General features: G+C 43.4%; 1 protein-coding gene across 2 annotated transcripts in view; it reads right to left on the bottom strand.

Moving 5' to 3' along the window:
- LOC311146746 (XK-related protein 4-like) overlaps nucleotides 1-18,180 on the bottom strand; it is a gene marked incomplete at both ends in the record, with an annotated part of 91,310 nt that extends 73,130 nt beyond the window's left edge. The window contains one exon of one of the 2 annotated variants that reach the window (XM_084183309.1): nucleotides 17,298-18,180. In XM_084183309.1, coding sequence (XP_084039435.1) covers nucleotides 17,298-17,983 — 686 coding nt within the window. The remainder of the gene's footprint in view (nucleotides 1-17,297) is intronic. The other variant, XM_084183310.1, reaches the window with a different exon arrangement.
- Nucleotides 18,181-22,244: the final 4,064 nt, after the last annotated feature.

Here is a 22,244-nt window from a genome sequence, read left to right as displayed (position 1 = left end):
TACATCAGAAAAGCAGAACTTAATATTTGGTACAGAAACCTTTGTTTGCAACTACAGAGATCATACGTTTCCTGTAGGTCTTGACCAGGTTTGCACACACTGTAGAAGGGATTTTGGCCCACTCCTCCATACAGACCTTCTCCAGATTCTTCAGGTTTCGGGGCTGTCGCTGGGCAATACGGACTTTCAGCTCCCTCCAAAGATTTTCTATTGGGTTCAGGTCTGGAGACTGGCTAGGCCACTCCAGGACCTTGAGATGCTTCTTACAGAGCCACTCCTTATTACCCTGGCTGTGTGTTTCGGGTCGTTGTCATGCTGGAAGACCCAGCCACGACCCATCTTCAATGCTCTTACTGAGGGAAGGAGGTTGTTGGCAAAGATCTCGCGATACATGGCCCCATCCATCCTCCCCTCAATACGGTGCAGTCGTCCTGTCCCCTTTGCAGAAAAGCATCCCCAAAGAATGATGTTTCCACCTCCATGCTTCACGGTTGGGATGGTGTTCTTGGGGTTGTACTCATCCTTCTTCTTCCTCCAAACACGGCGAGTGGAGTTTAGACCAAAAAGCTCTATTTTTGTCTCATCAGACCACATGACCTTCTCCCATTCCTCCTCTGGATCATCCAGATGGTCATTGGCAAACTTCAGATGGGCCTGGACATGCGCTGGCTTGAGCAGGGGGACCTTGCGTGCGCTGCAGGATTTTAATCCATGACGGCGTAGTGTGTTACTAATGGTTTTCTTTGAGACTGTGGTCCCAGCTCTCTTCAGGTCATTGACCAGGTCCTGCCGTGTAGTTCTGGGCTGATCCCTCACCTTCCTCATGATCATTGATGCCCCACGAGGTGAGATCTTGCATGGAGCCCCAGACCGAGGGTGATTGACCGTCATCTTGAACTTCTTCAATTTTCTAATAATTGCGCCAACAGTTGTTGCCTTCTCACCAAGCTGCTTGCCAATTGTCCTGTAGCCCATCCCAGCCTTGTACAGGTCTTCAATTTTATCCCTGATGTCCTTACACAGCTCTCTGTTCTTGGCCATTGTGGAGAGGTTGGAGTCTGTTTGATTGAGTGTGTAGACAGGTGTCTTTTATACAGGTAACGAGTTCAAACAGGTGCAGTTAATACAGGTAATGAGTGGAGAACAGGAGGGCTTCTTAAAGAAAAACTAACAGGTCTGTGAGAGCAGGAATTCTTACTGGTTGGTGGGTGATCAAATACTTATGTCATGCAATAAAATGCAAATTAATTACTTAAAAATCATACAATGTGATTTTCTGGATTTTTGTTTTAGATTCTGTCTCTCACAGTTGAAGTGTACCTATGATAAAAATTACAGACCTCTACATGCTTTGTAAGTAGGAAAACCTGCAAAATCGGCAGTGTATCAAATACTTGTTCTCCCCACTGTATGTAGCTTAAGAAACAAGGTTCATGAAATTAATCACTTGCTAGTAACAGATGAAACTCACTTAGATACTATCTTTGATGAAACATGTGGTAGCAATACAAAGTTATAACATTTACAGAAAATACTGAAATCCCAATGGTGGAGGTATTGCTGTTTATATTCAGAACCACACTTCTGTAAACGATATTATAACCGCGATCGATAATAGACAGTACTGTGCAGCCGTCTTCATCGACCTGGCCAAGGCTTTCGACTCTGTCAACCACCGCATTCTTATTGGCAGACTAAATAGCCTTGGTTTCTCAAATGACTGCCTCGCCTGGTTCACCAACTACTTCTCAGATAGAGTTCAATGTGTCAAATCGGAGGGCCTGTTGTCTGGACCTATGGCAGTCTCTATGGGGGTGCCACAGGGTTCAATTCTTGGGCCGACTCTTTTCTCCGTGTATATCAATGATGTCGCTCTTGCTGCTGGTGACTCTCAGATCCACCTCTACGCAGACGACACCATTTTGTATACATCTGGCCCTTCATTGGACACTGTGTTAACAAACCTCCAAATGAGCTTCAATGCCATACAACACTCCTTCAGTAGCCTCCAACTGCTCTTAAACACTAGTAAAACTAAATGCATGCTCTTCAATCGAATGCTGCTGGCACCCGCCCGACTAGAATCACTACTCTTGACAGGTCTGACCTAGAGTATGTGGACAACTACAAATACCTAGGTGTCTGGTTAGACTGTAAACTCTCCTTCCAGACTCACATTAAGAATCTCCAATCCAAAGTTAAATCTAGAATCGGCTTCCTATTTCACAACAAAGCCTCCTTCACTCATGCTGCCAAACATCCCCTCGTAAAACTGACTATCCTACCAATCCTTGACTTCGGCGATGTCATTTACAAAATAGCCTCCAACACTCTACTCAGCAAATTGGATGTAGTCTATCACAGTGCCATCCGTTTTGTCTCCAAAGCCCCATACACTACCCACCACTGTGACCTGTACGCTCTTGTTGGCTGGTCCTCACTACATGTTCGTCGTCAAACCCACTGGCTCCAGGCCATCTATAAATCACTGCTAGGCAAATCCCCGCCTTATCTTAGCTTATTGGTCACCATAGCAACACCCACCCGTAGTCTGCGCTCCAGCAGGTATATCTCACTGGTCATCCCCAAAGCCAACACCTCCTTTGGCCGCCATTCCTTCCAGTTCTCTGCTGCCAATGACTGGAACGAATTGCAAAAATCTCTGAAGCTGGAGACTCTTATCTCCCTCACTAACTTTAAGCATCAGTTGTCAGAGCACCTTACCGATCACTGCACCTGTACACAGCCCATCTGAAATTAGCCCACCCAACTACCTCATCCCTATATTGTTATTTATTTTGCTCATTTGCACCCCAGTATCTCTATTTGCACATAATCTCTTGCACATCTATCATTCCAGTGTTAATACTAATTGTAATTATTTTGCACTATAGCCTATTTATTGCCTTACCTCCATAACTTGCTACATTTGCACACACTCTATATATATTTTCTGTTGTATTTTTTGACTTTATGTTTTTTTCCCCCATATGTAACTCTGTGTTGTTGTTTTTATCGCACTGCTTTGCTTTATCTTGGCCAGGTCGCAGTTGTAAATGAGAACTTGTTCTCAACTGGCTTACCTGGTGAAATAAATAAATAAAATTAAGCTTAGAGAGGATCTCATGTTAAATACTGTTGATGTAATATGGCTACAGGTTCATCTGCCTCACCTAAAGCCCATTATTGTGGGAAGCTGCTATAGACCACCAAGTGCTAACAGTCAGTATTTCGATAACATGTGAAATGCTTGATAATGTATGTGATATCAACAGAGAGGTATATTTTCTGGGTGATTTAAATATTGACTGGCTTTCATCAATCTGCCCATTCAAGAAAAGCTTTGAACTGAAACCAGTGCCTGCAATCTGGTTCAGGTTATCAGTCAACCTACCAGGGAACTTACAAACAGCACAGGAATGAAATCATCAACATGTATTGATCACATCTTTAGTAATGCTGCAGAAATTTGCTTGAAAGCAGTATCCAGATCCATTGGATGTAGTGATCAAAATATAGTAGCCATATCTAGGAAAACCAAAGGCTGGGCCTAATATAGTGTATAAGAGGTCATACAATACGTTTTGTAGTGATTCCTATGTTGTTGATATAAATAATATTTGTTGGTCCGTTGTGTGTAATGAGGAGCAGACAGACGCTGCACTTGACATATTTATGAAATTGCTTATCCCAGTTACTGATAAGCATGCACCCATTAAGACAACGACTGTAAAAACTGTTAAATCCCTGTGGATTGATGAGGAATTGAAAAATGGTATGGTTGAGAGGGATGAGGGAAAAGGAATGGCAAATAAGTCTGGCTGCACAACTGATTGGCAAATGTACTGCAAATTGAGAAATCATGTGACTAAACTGAATAAAAATAAGAAGAAACTACACTATGAAACTAAGATAAATGACATAAAGAATGATTGTAAAAAGCTTTGGAGCACCTTAAATGACATTTTGGGAAAAAAGGCAAACTCAGCTCCATCATTCATTGAATCAGATGGCTCATTCATCACAAAACCGACTGATATTGCCAATTACTTTAATAATTTTTTAATTGGCAAGATTAGCAAATTTAGGCATGACATGTCAGCAACAACGGTGACACTACACATCCAAGTATATCTGACCAAATAATGAAAGACAAGCATTGTAATTTTGAATTCCGTAAAGTGAGTGTAGAAGTTATTGTTGTCTATCAACAATGACAAGCCACCGGGGTCTGACAATTTGGATGGAAAATTACTAAGGATAATGGCGGACGACATTGCCACTCCTATTTGCCATATCTTCAATTTAAGCCTACAAGAAAGTGTGTGCCCTCAGGCCTGGAGGGAAGCAAAAGTCATTCCGCTACCTAAGAATAGTAAAGCCCCCTTTACTGGCTCAAATAGCTGACCAATCAGACTGTTACCAACCCTTAGTAAAGTTTAGGAAAAAAAATTGTGTTTGACCAGATACAATGCTATTTTACAGTAAACAAATTGACAACAGATTTCCAGCACGATTATAGGGAAGGACATTCAACAAGCACAGCACTTACACAAATGACTGATGATTGGCTGAGAGAAATTGATGATAAAAAGATTGTGGGGGCTGTTTTGTTAGACTTCAGTGTGGTTTTTGACATTATCGATCATAGTCTGCTGCTGGACAAACTTATTGTTATGGCTTGTCTAACAGAACACAGATGGTGTTCTTTAATGGAAGCCTCTCCAACATAATCCAGGTAGAATCAGGAATTCCCCAGGGCAGCTGTCTAGGCCCCTTACTTTTTTTCAATCTTTACTAACGACATGCCTTTGGCTTTGAGTAAAGCCAGTGTGTCTATGTATGAGGATGACTCAACACTATACACATCAGCTACTACAGTGACTGAAATGACTGCAACACTTAACAAAGAGGCTCAGTTAGTTTCAGAAAGGGTGGCAAGGAATAAGTTAGTCCTAAATATTTAAAAAAAACTAAAAGTGTTGTATTTGGGACAAATCATTGACTAAACCCTAAACCTCAACTAAATCTTGTAATAAATAATGTGGAAATTGAGCAAGTTGAGGTGACTAAACTGCTTGGAGTAACCCTGGATTGTAAACTGTCATGGTCAAAACATATTGATACAACAGTAGCTAAGATGGGGAGAAGTCTGTCCATAATAAAATGCTCCTTTACCTTCTTAACAGCACTATCAACAAGGCAGGTCCTACAGGCCCTAGTTTTGTCGCACATGGACTACTGTTCAGTCGTGTGGTCAGGTGCCACAAAGAGGGACTTAGGAAAATTGCAATTGGCTCAGAACAGGGCAGCACGGCTGGCCCTTGGATGTACACAGAGAGCTAATATTAATAATATGCATGTCAATCTCTCCTGGCTCAAAGTGGAGGAGAGAATGACTTCATCACTACTTGTATTTGTGAGAGGTATTGACATGTTGAATGCACCGAGCTGTCTGTTTGAACTACTGGCACACAGCTCGGACACCCATGCATACCCCACAAGACATGCCACCAGAGGTCTCTTTACAGTCCCCAAGTCCAGAACAGACTATGGGAGGCGCACAGTACTACATAGAGCCATGACTACATGGAACTATATTCCACATCAAGTAACTGATGCAAGCAGTAAACTTTGATTTAAAAAACAGATACAAATACACCGTATGGAACAGTATGGACTGTGAAGCAACACAAACATTGGCACAAACACATGCATACACACACATGATTACATACGCACTATACACACACGTACACATGGATTTTGTGTTGTAGATATGTGTTAGTGGAGTAGGGGCCTGAGGGCACACACTTAGTGTGTTCTGAAATATGTTATGAATGTATTGTAATGTTTTTAAAATTGTATAACTACCTTAATTTTGCTGGACCCCAGGAAGAGTAGAAGCTGCCTTCGCAGCAGCTAATGGGGATCCATTATAAACACTAAATACAAATACTCTGTGCTTGCTGAGGGCACGTAGGTCTAGAATGGGACCCAAAGTCCTGTTCCTTTTCTTAACCAGGAAATACCGGCTGTACCAGCATCCCGGATCTTCGACATAGGAACCACTCGGCTTGTCTGCTTCTGGAGACGGGAGGAAATGTCCTCCCTCAAAACGGGCGCTGAGGCCTTCGGGAACAGTCGACGTGATGATGCTGCAGAAGCGAGGGGGACTTACAACAAATTGTAGCCTGTACCCTGATGTCACTGTTTGCATGATCCATGGCGACACTGCACATGTGCACCATTAGTCGGAGCAGTCAGCGAGACTCCCGTGAAGTGCCATCTGAATGGGCGGGATGCCACCTTGTGGACTGGGAGAGATAGTTCTTCCATTTCCACCACTTTTCATCGAACTCACATGTAGGAGACACAATACTTTTGACACCCGTGAACACTGTGGAACAAGGTCTGCCTAAAGCCCGGCCCACTCTGGCTACACAGGCTCAGGCGATCAGTGGCGTAACTCGATTGGCAGTGCCACTTGGGGGTACTGTTTTCACAATGAGCCTTACTGGTTTAGACGGTAAGATAATGTTCTGGTAACCATCTGGCACCAAGCACTGGACCGCACAAATTAAAAACAGACCCAGGGAACGAAACGCTATCATGGAGGTTACCCGACTGACCAGTAAAAGGTACTGGCGACAATGTGCTTTGTAACCTAGTTGGGAATGTGATAGACAGCTCTGAAAAACTGACTCCTTCTGTGGTAACAGGCAGGGGCGATTCGTAATTAATTTAATTCCCAGGAATGAAGAGCATTGAGCTAGAGACAGACAGCTCAGTTCAGGGCTCATATGAACCACAGAGACTGTGGGATAATAGCGTGGTTGTGTCCAACCCTGCTCGTTCCCTTAACTCCGCTACCAACAACAAATCGCCTATAGAGCCCATAACCTGTATCACTTGACACCTCGTAGGGACTAGTGAGCTACAGGCAGGAATCAGCAATGAATCCCAGTAATGACCCACCAAGGGGGCTCTGGCAATGGCTGACGTAGTACCCCGTTTGGACCGTAACCAAACATGGGGGCACAGTAATGTTTTTTTGGAGGGGCGCACTGGCCCCTCGCTACGGGGGTTACCATAGCCAAAGGCTTGGGGGCTACTTCCTCATCGGAGGTGCCCACAAACCCCGCTTCCTCCACTCCCTCCAACTGCAGAAATTGAAAGTAGGAATGGGGTTGCCATAACGCCAAGGGAAAGCTAATAAGTTAAGCATGCTAGCCAACGTTAGCCAGGAGGCTTTTTAGTCTAAGCTAGGCCAGCTAACCAAGCGACATAATGCTATGTATACTAAAAAAGAGAGCTACCCCAGCAACTCCACTGTGGGGAGAGAGGAATAGCTATCTTGCCTCGGCAAGTAGCAAACCTGGCTAGCAGGCTACGCAGTGCTTGTTTAGCTAGCCAGGTCTCGAAAGCCCACGTAGGACCGCATCATCAAGGTGGGACAGGACCCTTCATCAACAAGTCTGGGAAGAGAGGCATGCGGTGCTTGACAGAGGCCGACACATTTGACGGAGGATACCCACTGAACCTGTCCACCCTCTCTCTTCGACTAGCCTCCCGTAACCAGCGACAGAGCGCACAGGAGCCGGCTTGGGCTCAGGCAGCCACCGCATACCCCAACCCCAGGCAGACAAGACATTTGCTCCGACCACCCAATCTATCTCCGCTTTCTGCATCTTGGCCCAGCCGAGGTACCGGAATCCGGGAAAGGAATGTCGGCCATCAGTAATTCCAAGCTTCCTCAAGAATACAACAAGTATTTCCAGGGTGTTTGTACGCAGTGCGTAGCAATGCGCACACGGACTGGTTCGAGTGAGGGCCGCCTGAGCGTGCTCCAAGCCGAGATAAACTACACGTAGATCGTGAGTATCTTTCAGAGAAATGCTATAACTGCATGATATTGACCCCGAACCCAGCTTAGCAATCGTTGTCTCAGTTGTTTTCTTAGCCATCTTACTCATTGCACCAGCAAATTGAAGAAGAACACATTTTTCGTGAATAAGAGACAAGTACAAACTTCAGCACAAAACATCCAGGGGGTGAGCACTATGTTTTTTGTTTAAAATTTTAGTCATTTATCAGACGCTCTTATCCAGAGCGACTTACAGTAGTGAGTTCATACATTAATAATTGAATGTATGAATCTGAGCCTCACGCTTGTCACCTGTGGAAGGTGGGACTTCCAGCAAGGCATGGATTTCATTGGCCTTGTCAGGTGTGATTGTATATCCTTCAATCGAAGTCGCGAGAGTGCGACTCCCCATAGTATGTTGTACCGAAGTTGACCGACTGAAAGGGAACAGTATATTACTTGGGTGGCTGGAGTCTAACCATTTCTAGGGCCTTCCTCTGACACTGCCTGGTATAGAGGTCCTGGATGTCAAGGAGCTCGGCCCCAGTGATGTACTGGGCCGTACACACTACCCTCTGTAGCGCCTTGCGGTCGGATGCCAAGCAGTTGCCATACGAAGAGGTGATACAGCCAGTCAAGATGCTCTCAATGACCCCCTTATTTTATTAAAATTTTTTGCCCTGACTCTCTTGAACAGACTCGATGTACACTCACTGGACTCTAACCACACACTCTCACATACTACACTGACACTCCAACACACACACACACACACACACATACACATATGCATATTGACGCCACACACACACACACACACACACACACACACAAACGCTGCTGCTACTCTCTGCATATAATCTATGCATATTCACTTTACCCCTACCTACAGTTGAAGTTTAAAGTGAGGGAAAAAAGTATTTGATCCCCTGCTGATTTTGTACGTTTGCCCACTGACAAAGGCATGATCAGTCTATAATTTTAATGGTAGGTTTATTTGAACAGTGAGAGACAGAATAACAACAAAAGAATCCAGAAAAACGAATGTCAAAAATGTTATAAATTGATTTGCATTTTAAAGAGGGAAAAAAGTATTTGACCCCTCTGCAAAACATGACTTAGTACTTGGTGGCAAAACCTTTGTTGGCAATCACAGAGGTCAGATGTTTCTTGTAGTTGGCCAACAGGTTTGCACACATCTAAGGAGGGATTTTGTTCCACTCCTCTTTGCAGATCTTCTCCAAGTCATTAAGGTTTCGAGGCTGACGTTTGGCAACTCGAACCTTCAGCTCCCTCCACAGATTTTCTATGGGATTAAGGTCTGGAGACTGGCTAGGCCACTCCAGGACCTTAATGTGCTTCTTCTTGAGCCACTCCTTTGTTGCCTTGGCCGTGTGTTTTGGGTCATTGTCATGCTGGAATACCAAATCCACGACCCATTTTCAATGCCCTGGCTGAGGGAAGGATGTTCTCACCCAAGATTTGACGGTACATGGCCCAGTCCATCGTCCCTTTGACGCGGTGAAGTTGTCCTGTCCCCTTAGCAGAAAAACAACCCCAAAGCATGTTTCCACCTCCATGTTTGACGGTGGGGATGGTGTTCTTGGGGTCATAGGCAGCATTTTTCCTCCTCCAAACACGGCGAGTTGAGTTGATGCCAAAGAGCTTGATTTTGGTCTTATCTGACCACAACACTTTCACCCAGTTCTCCTCTGAATCATTCAGATGTTCATTGGCAAACTTCAGACGGCCCTGTATATGTGCTTTCTTGAGCAGGGGGACCTTGCGGGCGCTACATGATTTCAGTCCTTCACGGCGTAGTGTGTTACCAATTGTTTTCTTGGTGACTATGGTCCCAGCTGCCTTGAGATCATTGACAAGATCCTCCTGTGTAGTTCTGGGCTGATTCCTCACCGTTCCCATGATCATTGCAACTCCACGAGGTGAGATCTTGCATGGAGCCCCAGGCCGAGGGAGATTGACAGGTCTTTTGTGTTTCTTCCATTTGCGAATAATCACACCAACTGTTGTCACCTTCTCACCAAGCTGCTTGGCGATGGTCTTGTAGCCCATTCCAGCCTTGTGTAGGTCTACAATCTTGTACCTGACATCCTTGGAGAGCTCTTTGGTCTTGGCCATGGTGGAGAGTTTGGAATCTGATTGATTGATTGCTACTGTGGACAGGTGGCTTCTATACAGGTAACAAACTGAGATTAGCAGCACTCCATTTAAGAGTGTGCTCCTAATCTCAGCTCATTACCTGTATAAAAGACACCTGGGAGCCAGAAATCTTTCTGATTGAGAGGTGGTCAAATACTTATTTCCCTCATTAAAATGCAAATCAATTTATAACATTTTTGACATGCGTTTTTCTGGATGTTTATGTTGGTATTCTGTCTCTCACTGTTCAAATAAACCTACCATTAAAATTATAGACTGATCATTTCTTTGTCAGTGGGCAAACGTACAAAATCAGCAGGGGATCAAATACTTTTTTCCCTCACTGTACATAAACCTTAGCCAAATACATTTAAACTCAGTTTTTCACAATTCCTGACATTTAATCCTAGTAAAAATTCCCTGTTTTAGGTCAATTAGGATCACCACTTTATTATTTGATTTATTTCATATTTTATTTCATTCATCACATTCCCAGTGGGTCAGAAGTTTATCATACACTAAATTAGTATTTGGTAGCATTGCCTTTAACTTGTTTAACTTGGGTCAAACGTTTCGGGTAGCCTTCCACAGGCTTCCCACAATAAGTGGGTGAATTTTGGCCCATTGCTCCTGACAGAGCTGGTGTAACCGAGTCAGGTTTGTAGGCCTCCTTGCTCGCAGCATGATGCTGCCACCCCCGTTCTTCACGGTTGGGATGGTGTTCTTCTGCTTGCAAGCAACCCCCTTTTTCCTCCAAACATAACGATGGCCATTATGGCCAAACAGTTCTTTTTGTGTTTCAACAGACCAGAGGACATATCTCCAAAAAGTACGATCCTTGTCCCCATGTGCAGTTGCAAACCGTAGTCTGGCTTTTTTATGGTGGTTTTGGAGCAGTGGCCTATTCCTTGCTGAGCGGCCTTTCAGGTTATGTCGATATAGCACTTGTTTTACTGTGGATATAGATAATTTTGTACCTGTTCCCTCCATCATCTTCACAAGATCCTTTCCTGTTGTTCTGGGATTGATTTGTACTTTTCGCACCAAAGTACGTTCATCTCTAGGAGACAGAAGGCGTCTCCTTCCTGAGCGGTATGACGGCCTCGTGGTCCCATGGTGTTTATACTTGTGTACTATTGTTTGTACAGATGAACGTGGTACCTTCAGGCATTTGGAAATTGCTCCCAAGGATGAACCAGACTTGTGGAGGTCTACAATTTTTTTCTGAGGTCTTGGCTGATTTCTTTTGAATTTCCCATGATGTCAAGCAAAGAGGCACTGAGTTTGAAGGTAGGCCTTGAAATACATCCACAGGTACACCTCCAATTGACTCAAATGATGTAAATTAGCCTATCAGAAGCTTCTAAAGCCATGACATCATTTTCTGGAATTTTTGGATGTAAACCTCTGACAAACTGGAATTGTGATACAGTGAATTATAAGTGAAATAATCTGTCTGTAAACAATTGTTGGAAGAATTACTTGTGTCATGCACAAAGTAGATCAAATCAAATCTTATTTGCGGGAGATGTCCTAACCGACTTGCCAAAACTATAGTTTGTTAACAAGAAATTTGTGGAGTGGTTGAAAAAACATGTTTTAATGACTCCAACCTAAGTGTATGTAAACTTCCGACTTCAACTGTACATGTACATATTACCACAATTACCTCGACTAACCTGTACCCCTGCACATTGACTCGGTACCGGTACCCCTTGTATATAGCCATGTTATTGTTATTTTATTGTGTTATTATTTTTCCTTTAGTTTATTTAGCACATTTTTCTTACTTAGTTTTTAAAAACTCTGCACTGTTGGTTAAGGGCTCATAAGTAAGCATTTCACGGTAAGGTCTACACCTTTTGTATTCGGCGCATGTGACAAATACAATTTGATTTGATGGATAGTCGGAGGTCGTAGCGTGATTTATTATAAGCACCTGGATTAGTGTCCCGCTCCTTGAAAGCGGAAGCTCTAGCCTTTAGTTCAGTGCGGATGTTGCCTATAATCCATGGCTTCTGGTTGGGATATGTACGTACAGTCACTGTGGGGACGTCGTCGTCGATGCACTTATTAATGAATGTTTGAGTTTTTGGTATATTTCCCAGGACTGTACCATTAGGCTTATGCCTCGAACGAGGATGTGACTTAAAACAAGAGTCAATTAGGGTTACCTGCTACGGGCCAGGACTGAAATACCATCACTTGTTTAGGATTTCAGTCCTACATAGAGAATAGGGTGCCATTTGGGATGCATCCCTCAACTATGCCTGATTTCCCCCAGACTACTGTGCCCGCTGCCATGTGCACAGCATGTCTCAACAATAGCCTGTCTACTCTCTGAGGATACACACACCCTGGTGGAGTCAGAACTACAGTATTCTCAATGTCCCAGACAATGTGACATGAGAATGATGAACCCAAATACAAAAGTGTGCTCAATGCTAATGCTATTGTATGGCAGTGAGCAGGGAAGTGAAGGAGTCAAGGGTGCAAGGAGTCAAGGAGTCACATAAGGAGTCAAGGGTGCAAGCCCACATAAAATTCACATTATAGTAGATCATGTGATACCCTTACCATCCAGGCTATGCCACACACCCACTGACGCTCAATTACCAGGTTTACCCGCTCTGAGACTACACCATTAATGGGCACCAAGGCCCAAGAACCAATGGTGGCTGCTGGCACTTTAATAAATCGGAGGACAGACTCATGGCTGGAACAGAAAATTAATAAAACATAATAAAGTGCACACCCACCCACAATTTTGTCATTTAGCAGATGATCTTATCCAGAGCGATTTACAGTAGTGAGTGCATACAATACCAGTCAAAAGTTTCGTACTTTTTTTGTACTGGTCCCACGTGGGAATCGAACCCACAACCCTGGTGTTGCAAGCACACACACACACACACACACATTAAATTGGCCCAGATAACAGATAACATGTGGCCTACTGTAGGCTGTGTGTGACTGGAACACAATGGATGCACAAAATAGGATGCCACCAGGGAGACATTGAATTGAGAATGGAAGCAATCTCCACTAATAGCGTGCTATTTAATGAAGTACATTTTAAGTTAAAGCTCAATCTCATTAATAATGGATTTACAATGTGGTTTTTTTCAATAACACACCTACATCAGTATAGGTTTCTATATAGATTTTGAACTTCAAATTAATGTTGTGAATTTTCATGAGATTCCATTTATTCTGACATTATGTGCTCTTTGCAAAAGGAGTATGTATTGTAGCAAATTCAGGGGGAGCCCAAACCGGGACTCGAACCTGGGTCCAGCGACTGTCAAGCCAACACCTTAACTGTTATGCCAAGAGGTCGCTAGGTGTTGGGTTAAGGTCGCTACATTATCCCTTCCTTCGGGAGAGCGTGTCCCAATGCTTCTCTATACCAAGTCCCTCTCACGTGTACACGCCTCTCCAATGGTGAATTGATTAACTTGTTTTGTTCCCTCATCAATCTACACACAATACCCCATAATGACAAAGCAAAAACTTTTTATTTTTTTATTTTTTTGCTAATTTATACAAAAAACAACTGAAATATCACATTTACATAAGTATTCAGACCCTTTACTCAGTACTTTGTTGAAGCACCTTTGACAGCGATTACACCCTTGAGTCTTCTTGGGTATAACACTACAAGCTGTATTTGGGGAGTTTCTCCCATTCTTCTCTGCAGATCCTCTCAAGCTCTGACAGGTTGGCTGGGGAGCGTTGCTGCACAGCTATTTTCAGGTCTATCCAGAGATGTTCGATCGGGTTCAAGTCCGTGCTCTGGCTGGGCCACTCAAGGACATTCAGAGAGTTGTCCCAAAGCCACTCCTGCGTTGTCTTGGGTGTGTGCTTAGGGTCGTTGTCCTTTTGGAAGGTGAACCTTCGCCCCAGTCTGAGATCCTGAGCACTCTGGAGCAGGTTTTCATCAAGGATCTCTCTGTACTTTGCTCCGTTCATCTTTGCCTCAATCCTGACTAGTCTCCCAGTCCCTGCCGCTGAAAAACATCCCCACAGCATGATGCTGCCACAACCATGCTTCACCATAGGGATTGTGCCAGGTTTCCTCCAGAAGTGACGCTTGGCATTCAGGCCAAAGAGTTCAATATTGGTTTCATCAGACCAGAGAATCTTGTTTCTCATGGTCTGAGAGTCTTTAGGTGCCTTTTGGCAAACTCCAAGCGGGCTGTCATGTGCCTTTTACTGAGGAGTGGCTTCCGTCTGGCCACTCTACCATAAAGACCTGATTGGTGGAGCGCTGCAGAGACGGTTGCCCTTCTGGAAGGTTCTCCCATCTCCACAGAGGAACTCTAGAGCTCTGTCAGAGTGACCATCGGGTTCTTGGTCACCTCCCTGACCAAGGCCCTCCTCACCTCAGTTTGGCCAGGCGGCCAGCTCTAGGAAGAGTCTTGGTGGTTACAAACTTCTTCAATTTAAGAATGATGGAGGCCACTGTGTTCTTGGGGACCTTCAATGCTGCATAAATGTTTTGGTACACTTCCCCAGATCTGTGCCTCGACACAATCCTGTCTCGGAGCTCTACGGACAATTCCTTCGACCTCATGGCTTGGTTTTTTCTCTGACATGCACTGTCAACTGTGGGACCTTATATAGACAGGCGTGTGCCTTTCCAAATCATGTCCAATCAATTGAATTTACCACAGGTGGACTCCAATCAAGTTGTAGAAACATCTCAAGGATGATCAATGGAAACAGGATGCACCTGAGCTCAATTTCGAGTCTCATAGCAAAGGATCTGAATACTTACAATACCAGTCAAAAGTTTGGACACACCTACTCATTCAAGGGTTCTTCTTTATTTGTACTATTTTCTACATTGTAGAATAATAGTGAAGACATCAAAACTATGAAATAACACATATGGAATCATGTAGTAACCAAAAAAGTGTTAAACAAATAAAAATATATTTTATATTTGAAATTCTTCAAATAGCCACACTTTGCCTTGATGACAGCTTTGCACACTCTTGGCATTTTCTCAACCAGCTTCAGCTGGAATGCTTTTCCCACTGTCTTGAAGGAGTTCCCACATATGCTGAGCACTTGTTGGCTGCTTTTCCTTCACTCTACCGCCCGACTCATCCCAAACCATTTCAATTGGGTTGAGGTCGGGTGACTTTAGAGGCCAGGTCATCTGATGCAGCACTCCATCATTCTCCTTCTTGGTAAATAGCCCTTACAAAGCCTGGAGGTGTGTTGGATCATTGTCCTGTTGAAAAACAAATGGTAGTCCCACTAAGCCCAAACCAGATTGGATGGCGTATTGCTGCAGAATGCTGTGGTAGCCATGCTGGTTTAGTGTGCCTTGAATTCTAAATAAATCACTGACACCAGTGTCACCAGCAAAGCACCCCCACACCATAACACCTCCTCCTCCATGCTTTACGGTGGGAACTACACATGCGGAGATCATCCATTCACCCACACCGCGTCTCACAAAGACATGGCGGTTGCAACCAAAAATCTCCAATTTGGATTCCAGACCAAAGGACACATTTCCACTGGTCTAATGTCCATTGCTCGTATTTCTTGGCCCAAGCAGGTCTCTTCTTCTTATTGGTGTCCTTTAGGAGTGGTTTCTTTGCAGCAATTCGACCATGAAGGCCTGATTCACACAGTACCCTCTGAACAGTTGATGTTGAGATGTGTCTGTGACTTGAACTCTGTGAAGAATTTATTTGGGCTGCAATTTCTGAGGCTGGTAACTCTAATGAACGTATCCTCTGCAGCAGAGGTAACTCTGGGTCTTCCATTCCTGTGGTGGTCCTCATGAGAGCCAGTTTCATCATAGCGCTTGATGTTTTTTTGTGACCGCACTTGAAGAAACGTTTCCGTATTGACTGTCCTTCATGTCTTAAACTAATGATGGACTGTCGTTTCTCTTTGCTTATTTGAGCTGTTCTTGCCACAATATGGACTTGGTCTTTTACCAAATAGGGCTATCTTCTGTATACCCCCCCCCCCCCCCCTCCCTTGTCACAACACAACTGATTGGCTCAAACGCATTAAGAAGGAAAGAAATTCCACAACTTAACTTTTAAGAAGGCACACCTGTTAATTTAAATGCATTCCAGGTGACTACCTCATGAAGCTGGTTGAGAGAATGCCAAGAGTGTGCAAAGCTGTCATCAAGGCAAAGGGTGGCTATTTGAAGAATCTCAAATATAAAATATATTTTGATTTGTTTAACACTTTTTTGGTTACTACATGATTCCATGTGTTATTTCATAGTTTTGATGTCTTCACTATTAGTCTACAATGTGAAAAATAGTAAAAATAAAGAAAAACCCTTGAATGAGTAGGTGTGTACAAACCTTTGACTGGTAGTGTATGTAAATAAGGCGTTTCTGTTTTTGTTTTTTTATACATTTGCAAATATGTCTAAAAACCTGTTTTCGCTTTGTCATTATGTGGTATTGCGTGTAGATTGCTGAGGATTCTATTTTTTAAAATCCATTTTAGAATAAGGCTGTAACGTAACAAAATGTGGAAAAAGTCAAGGGGCTGAATACTTTCCGAAGGCACTATATATATGTTCTGCTCAGAAAACCAAATAAAACCACCGGCCGCCAGTTGGGGAACAGTATTGATATCTTATCCTCATGTGTTGAGGTCTACTTGACACACACATTCTATAGCACACAGCATACCCTCAACCTCAATGTTCAGAACCCAAATGTCTAAAATATATATTTGATATATTCTTAATTTAGGGAGATCAATGTGATTTATTACTGTTTTTTTTTCCATACACACACTGTACTTGTTTGTAAATAATAGGCCTAGTTGTAATGAGTAACACATTTGTATACTAAACTGGGCTGCATACATCTCGCCCTGTGGTGTGAGGAATTCAATTCTGCATGCACAACTTTGAGTTCGCCATTTGATCAAGCACATTCACATGGATATCACATCATGAAATATGATACCATTTTGTTTTACGACAAACTATTTTCTCTCCCAGTTATTGTTTATTCAAGACATAACACCAATCACCCCACCAAGAGGCTACTCAGGGCACTCAAAGGGCTTTACAGTGCGCGTAAAAGATGAAACGCTATACGTTCAATGGCAGGTGGTGCCTAATAACGAATAATAGTAGACCCTCTTGGGCATGATGGGAGCCAAGTGTACCAAATGTGTAGGCCTACGTGCAGTCGGAACATACGTAGGCTTACTAGGCTAATGGGCTGTTGCTACTCCATTCATTCAAAATAGCATATAAAACGCTTACCTCCAAATCTGCCCAAGCTGCAAGATGTGGATGACGGATAGAGCGGACCAGATAAAGACTGAACAGGACGCCGACCTTTGCTTATTAGTCCGGGTTGCGGTGCTGCTGTTACTGTTGCTTGTGGTGTTGCTCTTGCTGGCGGTGGATGCCTGTTTTTGAGGTGTGGACGGGTGGGCGCCCACATCTCCATGTGAAGTAGAACCGCTCAGCAGCTTCCCGTCCATGTGGGATGAGCAGTTTGCCGCACCGGCGGCATTTGAGCTCTCCTCGGTGCTGAAATCGTGGACGAACCATCGGAAACTGAAGACTTGGACGGAGAACGACCCTAACACCACAAAAAATAGTGTGAGCCCGAACCACCAGTATTCGCGACGGAGGTAATAGTCGACAGAAAGCCAAATATCGGTGCCTACATCGGCGAAATACACCGCCACTGCGGCGAGGATCCATAGACAGTCCCATATCGTGTATTTTGTGTGCTGCTCTCTGCCAAGGCGAAGACATGTCGAATTAGAACCACAGCACCGAGATTCCCCATTCACAAAGTCCCCATCCCCGGTTCCCGAATCCGGCTGCGATCCTGGAACGAGTCCTTGTACTGAGCCCGAGTGGTCCGAATTCTGCAAAGGCGTGAAAGCCACATCGCTCTTTTTCATTTTCAATACCCCATCCGATTTAGCGGCCATTATCGTAGCTTTCTCTTTCTCCTCTTGCCAACACCGTCTTTTCTCCTTCGGTTTTCTCGTCTCCCCCTCGGCTTCTATTTTCCAGGTGAAAATATACTGGGCTGGGCGACCTACTCTTCAGCCAGCTACAGCGCCGCCTGTTCATAACAAAGCAACACTGCCGCTCGGCAGCGGGTACGAACCATATGCTCTCCCATGGCACATACTTAAAACTATGACATCATTGCTTTGCAACTCTTTCACAATTGCTCCTCACCTCACAGTTCTCCCCAATAGCCACAATAGGGCTTCAGCATATTGCAATTCACTCTGACAGGCCTAATTCATCCAAATAGGCATGAAAAATAATAATAATATGCTACCTGTTTTACTGACCTGTTATGAAAATGTGCGGGGATAAAAATGTATTCCAAAGGACTACAATCAAATGAATTGTAGGCATATAGCCAATATTTCAGATAGACTAAACACTTGACCAATGATGCTCAAAATACAATATTATCCTAATCCAGAGGGAATGGGGCTTTCGTGCTGCCACAATGAGATAATACAATAGCTATAAATAACTGGAGCAGTGACGCACCCAATAGCACGTGCTGATTTGTGGTTAAGTAGTCAATTCCACTATTCACATATATAGGCTATTTATCCATATATATTTATCCATGGTGGTTAAAGTGGATAAAACGGTTAATTCAGCAACATGGACAGCTCCCGCGTCAAACCTCCTTCATACTTTACTGCTCATATAGAACGCGCGGGTGGGTGACCAAGTCCCCTCGTTTATCACTAGAGGGACCCGAGACCGTCATAAGGCAGGTTGACCCGGGTTTATTCGACAAAAAATAATAATTGCGACATGTATAATGGAAACGGCAGATATAGGAGAAACTTTCTAAAGATCGACAAAAAATTATCCATTTGACAGGGATGGATTTTTCTTTTGTCGAACTTCTTAAAAATAAATGATGATGGAAACGGTGTTTTTCGAATAAATGATGATTGCTGAATCATTTTGAACGTAGCCTACGTCGGGCACGTGATGTCACTGTGTAACTATAAAGCTCCACTCCACATTTAATTATAAATGCCTACTGCTTGCAAAATCTTTTTTTTCATGTATAAGAAATAATATTTATTTGTAGGACAAGAATTGTCCTGACTTTCAAGAATGCCTGAATTGCTTCGTCTTGGTTTTCTGGTTGGCTGGCAAGTTTCACCATCCAATTATTTCAGATATACAGTAATGCAAGTTTCACCATGGCACTGACCGTAGCGAAACGTTGGCACATGAGAATTATTAGAATATGGCAAGTATGAAAAATGTATGTACTCACTAACTGTAAGTCGCTCTGGATAAGAACGTCTGCTAAATGACCAACAACAAAAAAATGTAAAAGAAAAGGACCAAATTCTTGTATTATATCCATTCTGGCATTTGCGGGCTGGCTGAGAAATGAAACATGTAGGTGGGAGCCATAGGCTACAGGCTGTCACCAATTTATTAATGAGCAATTTGTCTAAATGGGTAATGGAAACACTTGGAAAGTTTACCGACACATTTTCTGTTTCCATCAGGCCTGTCATATTTTTTTTTATCTGACATGTACTTTACTCACATAACAGGTTGGATGGAAACGTGGTTACTAACCAGGCACATTTGCTATGTAACGCAACAGTTTTTGTGACAAAACTATTGGTAGAGTTGAAAATGTGATGGAAACACATTGAACTTTAGATTTTTATTTGGTACATGAAAACATATGCGAAAAAGTATATTTTGTGTGCAATAAGTCATCATGCACTGATTTTTATCCACAACAAGTTAATTTGGTGGAAACACACCACTGGTGGGAAAAGCTGTAAAACAACCAGAAATAAATTACTGAATAATGAAATGTGTACAGAATGTTTCTTAGAGTATCCAGATATAAATATGGACCCAATCATAGGGGAAAATTAATCCATGTCCCATTACTGATTGACAGGCAGGTGAGATTACAGAGGTGTGAGAATACAGAGATGGGGAAAAACAGGACAACTCCATACTTCTCTATTCCTAAACACTGTAACACACCCATCATGGCTTACATAGTGGCACTGCGGCACCTAGGGGCCCCGCCTAACAACCTTAGCCTCCTTCCCAGGCAGCCGATCTGCGATTCATGTTAAAGCTTCAAAGATGACACCATCTGTCATCATTAGTGGTGCAGGGGAGGTAAATACCTTGGCTTGACTCGCACTGCCAGTGTTTGGCAGATCCCATTTTAAGCCCCACTAACGGAAGATGGGCGTCACACTTCTTCTTCTGCCACTGGCCAGTGCTGTGCATTCTGCTGTGCCTGTGGCCATCTCTCTCTCTCTCTCTCTCTCTCTCTCTCTCTCTCTCTCTCTCTCTCTCTCTCTCTCTCTCTCTCTCTCTCTCTCTCTCTCTCTCTCTCTCTCTCTCTCTCTCTCTCTCTCTCTCTCTCTCTCTCTCTCTCTCTCTCTCTCTCTCTCTGACTGCCACAGCCCCAACACCTATGGGTGACTAGGCCAAAGTGATGGCGCTGTCAATTGGTGCTGGAGCCTCTCCTAGGCACCCCTGTCACATCATAAACAACACACTGTAGAGGAATGGCTCATTCCGTAGAACCAACTAGAAATGGACAGTCCTAAAGGCAGTTTGAGCTAATGTCAGATGGGTTCGTCCATCTTTAGCTCAGTGGGCTGGCCTGAATTGCAGTTTTTTGCGCAAAATGATAATTTTTAGGATAACAAGAAGGGTCTCAAGAAAAAAAGGCTTTTGTAGGGGCCTCAATACCGATTTCTGGTCCCAGTCTGTCTTTGGTACCAACACTATTGTAGTGGAGAATCTGGAGGATCAATTAATTCTCATTAGATGGCGCTAATTAAAGAGCAGGGCTGCTGTGAGCTGTTTAATGCCTGGTTGAAATAAGGGCCACCTCACAGCTCCAGGCACAGCTCCAACCTTTCCCGCTCACCTCTTGATTTAAAGTAACTGTATAGGTAAATTTTTAATAACTGTCTGCAGCCGTGAAGTCTCACACATAGTCATGTTTATCATGTGGAATTCTCAAATTTCAGTTACCATAAATCCCTGTTAAAATCTTCCAGCAGAAGGCATTTTAGTCATTCAAAAGAGTGCTGCTATGCGGAGACATCCTTCCCCATGCAACCACAATGTAATTACTGTGGTCTACTCTCATTGATTTGAACAGGCGCTCTGTCAAAGGGATAGTTATGCCCAGCTCTGAATCCCATCATGAATTCCTCCTAATGATTTCCAAGGTTCATTTTTTATGACAGAAGCAATCATACATCTCCCCGTCCTCTTGAGTCAGTTGCATCAGTGGCAACCAGTAAATATCCATCTGAATGTATTGTCTCTTACTGTTAAGGGCTGCACACAATGCAAAACTCACCAAAGTATTTTTGATTGAAAATATGTTTCCAACATAGATTATTTCTTTATCATAAAAGAAAGCAGACAGTCGCTAAATCTCTAAATATACACTACCAGTCAAAGGTTTGGACACACCTACTCATTCAAGGGTTTTTCTTTATTTTTTACATTGTTGAATAATAGTGGAGACATCAAAACTATGCAATAACATATATGGAATCATTTAGTAACCAAAAAAGTGGTTTTGTATTTGAGATTCTTCAAATAGCCACCCTTTGCCTTGATGACATCTTTGCACACTCTTGGCATTCTCTCAACCAGCTTCATGAGGTAGTCACCTGGAATGCATTTCAATTAAGAGGTGTGCCTTCTTAAAACCTAAGCTGTGGAATTTCTTTATTTCTTAATGTGTTTGAGCCAATCAGTTGTGTTGTGACAAGGTAGGGGGGTATACAGAAGATAGCCCTATTTGGTAAAAGACCAAGTCCATATTATGGCAAGAACAGACACATCTCAACATCAACTTTTCAGAGGGAACTGTGTGAATCAGGCTTTCATGGTCGAATTGCTGCAAAGAAACCACTACTAAAGGACACCAATAAGAAGAAGAGACCTGCTTGGGCCAAGAAACACGAGCAATGGACATTAGACCAGAGGAAGTTTGTCCTTTGGTCTGGAGTCCAAATTTGAGATTTTTGGTTCCAACCGCCATGTCTTTGTGAGACGCGGTGTGGGTGAATGGATGATCTCCGCATGTGCTGTTCCCACCATAAAGCATGGAGGAGGAGGTGTTATAGTGCTTTGCTGGTGACACTGTCAGTGATTTATTTAGAATTCAAGGCACACTAAACCAGC

The sequence above is a fragment of the Coregonus lavaretus genome (assembly GCF_964263955.1).
Source record: "Coregonus lavaretus genome assembly, chromosome: 19".
Lineage (NCBI taxonomy): Eukaryota > Metazoa > Chordata > Actinopteri > Salmoniformes > Salmonidae > Coregonus > Coregonus lavaretus.
Note: the sequence above shows the minus strand (reverse complement) of the source record. Positions and strands in the feature narration are given on the sequence as shown.